At 32.6% G+C, this 11632-nt stretch overlaps 1 protein-coding gene across 1 annotated transcript; it reads right to left on the bottom strand.

Annotated features, from left to right (window-relative positions):
* Positions 1-2690: 2690 nt before the first annotated feature.
* LOC112750344 (uncharacterized) lies at positions 2691-7577 on the bottom strand. Its single transcript, XM_025799041.2, has 7 exons — positions 7139-7577; positions 6349-6471; positions 5959-5988; positions 5486-5587; positions 4606-4713; positions 3283-3337; positions 2691-2982 (listed from the first exon to the last, which is right to left on the bottom strand). The coding sequence occupies exons 2-7, from the start codon at positions 6438-6440 to the stop codon at positions 2914-2916; spliced, it is 456 nt and encodes a 151-aa protein (XP_025654826.1). The 5' UTR covers positions 6441-6471; positions 7139-7577; the 3' UTR covers positions 2691-2913.
* Between the last annotated feature and the right edge of the window lie 4055 nt (positions 7578-11632).

The raw sequence follows: 11632 nt of genomic DNA, 5'->3' as shown, positions 1-11632 counted from the left end.
TACTTCAGATGATCCGATTCCAAGACTCTGTACTCAACACATCGACGGATGCTATAGTCCTTCACACTCAGAACAGCTTCATCTTTATTCTGGAATGATTGCCCAATCTGAAATTCTGTAGAAGAACCCCCAATTGTAGCACCTCCGTCCACTTGTTGACCCAGAGCCTCCAAATTTAGAGTGGAGAAGTGTGGAGGGTACTGCTGTGTGCCAGAACTTGAAGGCCCGTGCTGTGTATGTGGATTGGCACATGTGTCATCATCACTGTCCCCAATGATATCTACAGGCTCCTGGTCAGAGTCATCGTCCCGCATTGCATTCTTTACTCGATCAGGTTCCCCAAAGCCTTGAACATCATGAATCATGCCACCACCGGTATCCGCCTCAAATGCCTGCTGCCAGACCCCAGAATTCTCCAACGGTACAGAACCAACTGCCTCTGTTCGATCTAAATCAGCCGCGAAGGAAGGGGATGCGACCTGCGGAAAAGATGGTCCGGCCGCAGGCATCGAACTAGACGCACCGCTTGCGGCAGTCGAGCTATGAACTAGAGCTGATGCCTCAGAACTATCGACACCAACCTCCAACTTCGCATACAGCTCATGTATTCTGACCTTCGGAAAGCTCCTAACACAATGAAACAGAACCCTAATATCTTCATCAGCTGCTAGCACAAACGTATCATACTTAACACTGGTCGAGACAACTGCGATGGGAATCTTGTAGAATAGCTTCTTCACCCACTTGCTCCTAAGTACCCCCAAACTTCTGCAAGATGCTGTTCTTTACATCTGACAAAGTGCTTGATGAACTGATGAATACACTCAATGGTTCTCTGTCAGTGAACTTCACACCATATTTTTTGCTTCTTTTAATTTTCTCAGAGCAATGCACTAAGACAAGAAAACTCTCTTCCCCACTTGCCATTGTGTGATAATGATCTCTTCAGCAGCTTGAATCTCGCTCATATATATATATATATATATATATATATATATATATATATATATATATATATATATAATTCTTCTCCTCATAAACCGTGGCAGCCTACAAGGGATTATGCATTTAAAAAACCCTTCATAAACCGTGCCAGGTTACAGGGTTTTATGGTCATATTTCTTTCTCCCTAAACCGTGGTTACCTACCACAGTTTATGTTCATTTTGATTCACTCATAAACCGTGCCAGGTTGCAACAGTTTACATGCAAATTTGAAACCGTGGTTAGCTCCCACGGTTTACATAATAATAAAAAAGGACATCAACGTAAGGACTTTGCAAATGTTGCATTCAGGTAAAGCTTTCTCTCTTTTATTTTATATAAGTACATTGCCCTTATTTTATTGTATATGTATCATTTTTTTCCCCACAAGTTTATGTAATAGTCATTCTACAAACATTTTATGATGAATAAAAATTTTTAAGAGTAAAATTATAAAAAAATAAATTTATTTAGAATAAAATTAAAGTGATTAACTGTAATTTACTTAGATGTGATTAAAAAATAATTGAATAATTATGTACCGTAAAAAATTGATATTATTGAAAGATAAAATTAAAATTTATTTCTATGTATCGTTTTTGTCCCTAACGTGTTTGTCCTAATTAAGTTCCTAACGTTTTAAAATCGTCTCAATTTTGTCTCGCTGTCAATTCTGTTAACAAATTCCTAACGGCAGGACAACATTGAGTCAATTTTAAAAAGTTGGGGACGTTGGGAACTTAAATAGGACGATTCAAATGTTAGAGACAACTTTAACATTTTTTATAAAAACAATACTTTATTTTTTAGGAAAAAATATATGATAGACCAGTTGCGAACGTGTAAATTTTTTAATTCAACTTAATTTCGTACGAAGTAAATGGCATGCTATTTTCGTGGGACCTTCCTCTATATAATATAAAGAATACTTAAAACTTCTTAATAAATCCGGACATTTTGTAAAATACATTTAACATATATTATACGAAATATATATGTGCGTGTGTGTGTAATAATAATATATTCTGTGTAATACGATCGTAATATATACTGATACCAAATATTACAATTAAATATTTATTCATATATTTATATGATTTTATATGGATATATGAATATGACTATATAAATTAATAACTCAAAATACGTACAGTGATGCCATATTCAGCATTAAAAATTGGCTACATTTCCATCAATGACGTTGTATCCAACTAACACACTGACTCCAATTCGAAACAAGAAAAACTGTATCAAATATTTGAATTAGACATCTTTAACACACAAGAATCGTGTTCAACAATTTAGCGGTTGAAAAATTAGAAAGCAAAATCAATAAAAGAAATTTATGAGTGCACCCTGTCAGAACATGGAAGAACAATCCAAACAACGGGGCATTAACAGCTGGAGTAAAAGTGGGGCAAAACCCCAATTTTAAGATATGAAGTAGTAAGACTTTTTGAATTTGACCTTTCTTGATCCCACAATTTGAAGGGTCAAAAAATATTTTGTATGGTAAGAAGGGTATACTTTTGTGTCTCCTGAGGTAAGCCATTCATAGTTTCATACCACTAAAAGAAGTTCCTTTATCTAAATGTATTTTAGAAGTATAAAAACTTCGGCATCTTCATTCTGCAGAATGTTAGGCAGATATTAGGATCAGCATTTCAACTAAAAAGAATCACAGATGAACGGACTTGGCCCTTTGGGTTCTTAATCAATGTTTTCGTTTCGTGTTTAATCATTATAAGACCAAAAGATGCAACGTTTCGTACTGGATAAATACCAATCTTTGCCCTGTTTCACATGATTACATCATTGCATTGCATTGTTCCTTTACAATTGTTCACGAGACTAAACATAAATGATCCAGAATTTACAATTGTTCAGAAGAGACTAAAGATGAATGATCTGGAATTATCCTCGGTAAGCATCAAAAACTCCGCTCTGGTAATGATTTCTCAGCTGGAAGTTGTAGTAATTCTCGAATCCCTTCAAGAACCTACGTTGAAATAGTGGAAGAAAAAGTTCTCATAACCCTAAACAAAGTAAAATTAATATTTGGATAGAATTACAACTTTGCTAAAATAATTTCAAAATAAATTCAACTCTGGCTCAAGTCTGCAACTATTATGCCATACAACACTAGCCAACATTGCCAATATTTCACAAAATATAATGGGACCAAGTACCATCCCTCTAGTGGGAAGAATGGCCAGAGCGAATAGGGACTAGGAGAGCAGGGTTTTGTAATAATAATAATAATAATAATAACAACAGATAAACCTTCAACAAAACATACCAGCTTGATCTGCGCTTTAATTGATGCAATTGACTGATTGTACTCATCTATTTGCCTGAAATAAATAAGCCATGTCCTAAATTTGAATTTGCAACATTATTATTAAAACCAATTAGCATTATTTTCAAACTTTAAACAGAAAAGCAAATAAGAGAAACTCATTGCCCCCGTCTAGACAAAAAGAGAATAAATGGGCAAAGATTTGTTCACAATGGATTGCCAGAGTAGAACAAAGAAGTTAAAATCTTCACAGATTCAATTACATTACTAAAAGTCACAAGTATCTGCATTACTGCATATATATATAAATGTTCCCAGGCCAAAAGGACGAGACATAGTTTCAAAATTTTGATCCACGCGCTAAGTAGATACCATCCTAACATCCTTTTATAACACCAAAATGCTCAAGCTATATTTTCTTTATTTTTGCTACTCTAGCCTTTTTAATCACTCTTTTAATGAGGACTTGGTAAGTGACCAAGGGCCAGTTTGGCTAAACTTCATAAATAAGTTCTTTTGAAAAAGGAACTTAAAATATAAGGACTTTTATTAATAGTAACTTTTAAATAAGTTATTTTGTATTTGGAAAGTTATTATAGAAGTACTTGTTTTAAAGTTGTGTATTAAATAGGAGTGATAAAATAGCTTTTGAAAATAGGAGAAGTCAAATTTTTTAACTTCTTCAAAAGCTCTTAAATAACTTTTTGGGAAGTTAAAAGCATATCTAAAAAATTGTACCAAACACTATTAATGTAACTTTTTATAAGTCAAAAGCTAAAAAAATAGCTTTTGAAGTTTTCCAAACGGACCCTAAGTGTTCCAACTTACAAGCCAGAGTAATTCTATACACTGATCAATGATCAGCTTCGACCTTTCAGTCTAACCACATACAAAAATCATGCAAGATGAAAAGAAAAGATGCACAAAATTTGTCATAAGTAAATTCCCTCAGCATACTCAACATAAGAACTGCACTTAAATCTTGAATATGATCATTTACCACACCTCCAAGCCATAGTACTAATGTCAATGTCTAACGAAAATCAAGTAGTTCAGTTCATGTTTATCACTTAATTTGAGATGTATAATAAAACATTCATGGTGGTTATTGATGCAGACAATGTTCAGCACAGAAAACATGAGGATCTTGGGCTACAATTTTACTATAGTTTTTGTTCCAATCCATTGTCCTTTAAACCACTCCATTTAAGTAAGGCATATATTGTTGCTTAAAATTTCAAAAGCAGACCTGGAAAGGCATAATAAGGCAGATTGATGTTGATGTTTCAGCTATACAAAGTATGTTAAGTGAAAATATCTTACTTAGTTATCCTTTCTTCCCTTTTCTGTATGTAGTTCAAAGCTTCAGACCAAGTAAATTCAACATTGAATCCCAACCCTACATCCACAAAAATATATTGTGTATTGGGCCTGCAAAGTTTCATCAACATTTAACATAGATTAAAAATGGGAATTTCACCAGATTAAAGAGAGAACAAGAAGGTCTATATTTATTGGTGCAAAAGTGAAAAGATAAAGGAGTGGGCTACGTGGGGAGAGGTTTCTTAGAGTAACTCCAATCCAGTGCTTTAGAGTTTCAAATCTGTCGTGTACATGAAGTGAAATGGTTCGAAATGTCACCCTACATTGGAGATAATTGATGAAATGAAATCGGTCTCACTTTAGAGAGACAGTTTCACTTTGGTGGAGAACCAATTAAATTTTGTCACTTCATATAAAGTTTTAAATGAATTAAAACCAAACATTAGAGTCAAAAATCTCATATTTAGTCTCAAATAACTATTTATGAGATGTGGTTGGACAAATGCTAATGTGACATTTTGTGGGATCCAAAATGAAATTGAAATAAAACCAAGCATTGGAAATGCTCTTAGTTTGCAAGGTTGTAGGTTCACAAAAGAAAGATAAAGCAGATATGAAAGTTTAAACCATGTAGCATATATCTTTGATGAGAATATGGTAGTGAGTAATGACTAAAAAGTAGATACATATATCTTTATAACACATAACATATGCTTCGTAATAAGGATTGATGATAAAACACATGTATGCCAAGAACAAAGTCAAAAGAAATAAAGAAAATATGTAATTTAAAGAATCAAAAAATGCAATTGGTCACCAAATCTGAGAAAAGAAAAACAGCAGTGAAATAAAGTGAAAATATGATATGATGACGACTTACACTTCTGCTTGCAGGTACACCTCGGATCCAAGATTGACCAGAGTTCTTAGACTGGTAACACTATTCTTCTCTAGGTTTTCAATGTTTCTTCGCAAATCAGCACTGAGAACAAAAAGTCAAGTGAATCCATTTATAACACGAGGAACTTTATAGAGTGCAACATTGAATTCATTGATGGTATGTAATATACCAAGTTTCACATGAATATATAAATAATTAGATACCTAAATATTTTTTTTCTCTTTGGAAATTCCTAAAACTATGTAGTATGTAATAATGATGAACAGTTTAGTTTGAAGAGTCAGTCTTGGAATGCAAATTGCAAACTAATCCCTAAATCAGCTTATTGGCATGATCCACATGATAGGGGGCTTTGATTTAACCACGGATTTTACAAGCCATGGATGATAAAAAAATATGGTGGTGGTCCTAATTGATCTGTCACCAGAATACATAAAACTGAAAAAGGATACAAAATTTTCTGTTGTTCAAAGACCTTGTCCCTGCAAAAAGAAGAACAAAGGAAATAGGTAAGAAAAACTGTGGAAACACATGCAACAGACGAGAAACATTCATACTTATGTATGCACATATAAACAGCATCTATAAATCCATTTCAAGGGAAATTACAAAATTAATCCTAAATTCATATAGTAGCACAATACCTAAACAATGCCATGTCAACAAGAATGAAACTATGTAACTCCTTTGATTTCCAACTCATAATAAATCCAATGGCATCATATATATCCTACTAGAGCTTATGCTAATTGCAGAAAACCAACATTATTATTCAATAAGGTATATATACACATCTATTTGAACCAGAAAACAAACAAAATGAACAAATATAAGACAAATACCGCTCATCAATAGCACGTTGAAGATCAGGTTTCAAGCGACGATCAACGAATTCTTCGTATCTTTGAACCTTCTGTTGGGTAAAGCTTTCCATATGGTGAGTCCTCCTCCCTCCAACTAATTTACTAAAAGGATGAAGACAAAAAATAAATAATCAGGAACCTTTGCATATTACATACATAAATGCATAGAGCAATGTAAAACACAAGCATAAATAAATAATTAAATAGAGAGAAAAGAGTAATATGTTAATGTGAATGATTTAATAAAGGGGTCTATGTTGATTGTATTGTCCAGACATAGAGAAAAATGTAATAATAAGACTTGACAGTTTTCTTTAAATATTCACAATTCTAAATTCTGATTAAGGTCCAATTTAGTGGAACAGTTTATCAAAGGAAAGCAAGGAGCTTCAAGGGAATAACCTATAAAGATGCAGCGAATCCTTTTCAACAGTCACATATTACAAGTTTTTAGGCAAATGTATGTCCAAGATCCAAAAAGGAACAAACATAAATCAAGATCGGCAACCAATCACATGCAAGCCACTTATTTCATCGTGTTTAATGAAGATGAGTAGTGAACCTAAATTGCAAGCAAAGCAGAAGCAAACTAAGCCCTTCCTCCTTCCATTTGTATTTAATCACAATAATCTCTAACTAACTATTAGTTCCTAGCTAATCATATTTGACACAGTTTCTTCACAAGGGAAATAACAAAATAACAAAATAACAAAATCCAACAAGGTCAGCAAACAAAATAACAATAAGATTAACAATAAGAATCACTCACCAACGAGCAAGAAGACCGAGCAGCCACGCACCAGCAGGGACGAAGGAGCAGCAAACGGCAGAGACGAAAGAGCAGAGCAGCGACGCACCGGCAGGGACGAACAAGCAGGTAACGGTGAGGAGGACGGCGAGGAGAACGGCGACGGACGAAACGGCACGGCAGAGGCGATCGGCGACCGGCGAAGAGGCGCGACGGAGGCGAGGTTAACGGTGCGGCGACGGCAAGTGAAGTGAGGGCACTGGTAAGGGTTGGGGTTCGGTGACCACAGCTGAGAGCGTGTCCGAAGAGAAGGGAGTGATTGGGGGCTGCGCGAGAAGTTTAGGGCGTAGGGGTTTAGACTGCATGCTTATCAAAATCGAATCGTAATCGATTAGGCTAAATTACCGAACCAAGTCACCGAGGTAATGGTTCAATTAGTGGATTATTGGTCCAACTATTTAATCCAATAGAATTTTGTTAAGGAGTCAATAAAGTATTTATATAATGTGTATAATGAATTATTTATTTAGTTTAATATGAATTAAAAAATAAATATTTAAGATAAAATATTACTAATTTTTTAAACACAATACACTTATACTATTCAGAATAACTATCTGAATACCATAGATAATAAACATCTGATATCTTACTGAATTAAACATCTCTAAATTTTTATTGTACAGATACTCCATTAATTTTCTATACTTTCTCAATCTGATAATAATTAAATAAAAAAATTAAAATATAATAAAATTAAAAAAATACATATATAAAATTAAAATAAAATTTAATTTAAATAATACAAATAAATAAATACAATATTTTTTTAGTGATTCAATAAATAGATTATTATAATTAAAAATAAAATAATATTTTATATTATTTATATTTAAATAAATTATATATAAATTTCATTGTTATATATATACACATATGTTATTAGCTTTCAAAAGTGTGTTATGTCAAAAAAGAGAAAATCTAGTGTGTGGCTTTTGACTTGTATACCATAGTTCTAAAAATCGAATTAGATTGATCGGTTGGATCAATTTAGTTACGAACCAAATAGTAATATGGTTTGGTTTTGGAGTTAGAAATTGGTAATTTTAAAACCGTTTGTAAATCACTGAAATAATAAGAAATTAGTCGGTTAAACCGAATCAAAATTTGACCAAGTCAACCAAAACGTCGTCGTTTGATGCTAGGGAAAAAAGAAAGCGTGCTTCAATGATCATCCTTCAATGATCATCCTTCGAGCTAGGTTCTTCTACTCTCAACAAGGTTTTAGTCATTCTCCATTCCCAAAACACAATCTTAGGTTACAGTGGTCTCCCCATCGCTGTAAGAAATGTATTATTTATAACAATTTAAATTTTTAAAAATTAAATAATGAGTTATTCATGATTTATTATTTTATTTAAAAAAATTATTTTTTAAAAATAATTAAATTAAATTTTATAATATTTTAAAATTAAAATTCATTTAAATTTTTAAATTATTTTTATTATAATAAAATATTTTAAAAAAAATAAAAAAAAATATTATTATTATTATTATTATTTAGGGTTGGTAAGGGAACAAAGAAAGAATATTTGGCCCTCTAAGAGAATAAAGAAATAAAATTTGAAACGTGGCTTTTTATGCATAAATGTATATATAAAACGATGACACATGCCTTTCCTCATTTAATGACCACTGACCCTTGATTATGCATCATCACTTATCAACTCCATTTTGATCCTCCTGCATGATCGAATTACTTTGGGAAAAAAGAGAGAGAGAGAGAGAGCGAACTTGCATGTGGAGAGAATCGTAACTTCTTTTGATCTTCCTGTTTCGATTTTTTGCAATTTGTAACTCTAATAAAAAATTTAATTTAATAAAAGTGTTTATATTTTCCTTCTCTATATGTTGGTGTTATTTTTATTCGGTAAAAATTGATGGTGACGTAGTTCTCTTTTTTTTGGAGTTCGGCCAATTAGAATTTTAAAAGGTACAGACAATTTTTAACGTTTTTTCTTCAGCAGCTCGATCAAAAAGTTTTTTTAAAATTTCCGTTGTTTAATTTTTACAGGAAAGTAGAGTTTCAGTAAATTTCTCAATGAATAAATATGTATTAAATAAGTGATTTGATGTTGTGATTGATTATTGTTTGAGTTTGATTACGTTTATATTGAATTATTGATGAATTATTGTTGTTTACTTGAGAGTTATGTATTTTGGGGGGTGAAAGTTAATTAAAAGAAAGTTTGGAGGTTAAAACGAAATTTTTTTAAAAGTTTAGTGATTAAAGTGTAATTTCTAAAAAGTTTGGGGTCAAAATGAATTTTTAAAAAGCTTTAAGAATTATATTAATTGATTTTAAATTATTAAAGAAATTATTTTTGCTGTTGGAATTAGTTGATTTATTAGAAGCGATTTGAAAAGTGATTTTTTCTTGGTTTTTGGAGTTAAGTTGATATTAAATGAGCTAAGAAAGTGTAGAAGGATGAGTATAAGATGTACGAGGCTGAAATGATGCCGATTAATTGAAATGATGAATTGCTATTGAAATATGATTGATATGATTAAATGATTATGATTAATTGAGAAAATGCGAAAATGTTGCGGGTATGCCAGATATACATATATGAGTTAATGAATGAATATGGTAAATGAAGTATGAATGAGGATGATCAGTGATGAGTATGTGTAAATTTTCTCTCTGTTGTAAAGTGTATTAGACACTATATCCCATGAGTGTGATGGGTACTATATCCCGAGAGCATGGCAAGCGCTATATCCCAAGAGTGTGGGAACACTTTATCCCAAGAGATGCAACGGGCACTATATCCCATGAATGTGGCGGGCACTATATCCCGAGAGTGTGATGGGCACTATATCTCAAGAGTGTGGAGGCATGTCAGAGAGACGATATTTGGGTTAGCTGCTAGATGTGTCGGGTTCTGGCGATATAACCGACACATGAGCTCACAGCCAGTAAGACATATGCATTGTTTGTCTTGCTTATGTGTGCAAATTTCTTTATGATATGTGTTTTCTGTGATTGTGTGTGTGCGCTTCTTGACTTGTAATTTTTTCTGTATCTTTGGTTTGTTAAAGTTGTTTGTATTATGAGGTTTGCTGTTATTGGCCTTCTGTTGAAGATTGTAAGTATTCTGTTGTGGAGTTCCTGTGTAACAAATAATAAAACGGACTTAACTAACTACCCCGATCCTACTAAGAACTTTCCAGTTCTTACCCCCTTTTCCACCCCCTTTCAACTACAGGTGCGAAGGTTTAGTGCGGAGCTATAGGAGCATAGAAGATTATGTTTACGAGTTAAGTTGTTAGATTTTATTTTTCCCTCGTCGTTTATTGTTTTGGTTTTTAAAGGGGTAGGACTGGTATTTGAGAAAATTTGAACAAGTCTATTTATATAATGCTACGTGAAAATATATATATATTTGCTTAAATGGTTTAAAGTACCGATTCTTCGTTTTCTTGGTTAAAACTTTGGTTCGTATTCACAAAGCTCAATATTAAATAAAGATAGTATATAACAAAAAGGTTTAGAGGTAAGTAACGCTTGAGCTTTTGGTACGATCATGAGGTGCTAAAAGTTAGGGTATTGCACTATCATCCATTACTTTCAGGCTTTTCAAGGACAACTTAGTGCTTGTCTGGTCATCAACGCTTCTACATCATTGAACAATTAGTGCGTCACTGTGTCTTTCTCGAGATCTACATCAGTGATCTTTGTAACACCTTTACTATCAAAATTTCACGCTTTCGACTGTGTCACTCTGATAGTGAGGAGTATTACGACGACTTCCACATACATAATAATAAAATATGAGCCTTTGAAAAACTCAAAACCGTATAAACTATTCTTTTAAAAATTGAAAATACTTTTTAATTGAAAATGCAGATACATACATACATACATACATACATACATACATACATACATACATACATACATACATACATACATACATACATAGAAATCAATCACAACCACTTAAATATATATACACACACATACAATAACTAGTTTATTTATACAATAACTTACAAACATAACCATATAGCTCTTCACCCTCTTTACAAGATACAATATTAATGGCGAGGAATAAACAAATAACAACTAAACTAATGTAATTAAATCATATAAGCAAAACGCAATTAAACTCTTCATAAACTTCTTCATCCAATTCCTGAAAAGAGAAAGCTATAAGGGGGTGAGAACCTAACCACATGGTCTCACCATGGATTTTTCAAAATTGTCATAAGAAGATATCTAAAAAAAAAACTATTTTCAGACATAGTGATCATCGCTTGTCTTGTGAATCTTTTGAAAATCAACGGTTTAATATTCAAAAATTCAAAACCTTTCTTTTCTTATAAGAAAAAACTTAAAAGTTTTCTAGACTGTATGAATGACCAATCTATTCCAAGCATAGGTTCATTAAGTCTATGCTGAACCAGCTTGATTTTTCATACTTAACTAAACCTCAATCAGAAACCAATCAC

The sequence above is a fragment of the Arachis hypogaea genome, chromosome 15 (genome assembly GCF_003086295.3).
Source record: "Arachis hypogaea cultivar Tifrunner chromosome 15, arahy.Tifrunner.gnm2.J5K5, whole genome shotgun sequence".
Lineage (NCBI taxonomy): Eukaryota > Viridiplantae > Streptophyta > Magnoliopsida > Fabales > Fabaceae > Arachis > Arachis hypogaea.
The sequence above is the reverse complement of the archived record's forward strand: the minus strand, read 5'-3'. Positions and strand labels throughout refer to the sequence as shown.

Bases quoted from the DNA above. Each gene is read 5' to 3' on its own strand.
- LOC112750344 (XM_025799041.2), bottom strand. From the start codon at position 6,440: ATGGAAAGCTTTACCCAACAGAAGGTTCAAAGATACGAAGAATTCGTT. The intron at 5,989-6,348 runs GTATTTGTCTTA...TTCTTTTTGCAG, and splicing joins CAACGTGCTATTGATGAGCG to GGACAAGGTCTTTGAACAAC. The intron at 3,338-4,605 runs GTAAGATATTTT...TATTTATTTCAG, and splicing joins AGGGAAGAAAGGATAACTAA to GCAAATAGATGAGTACAATC.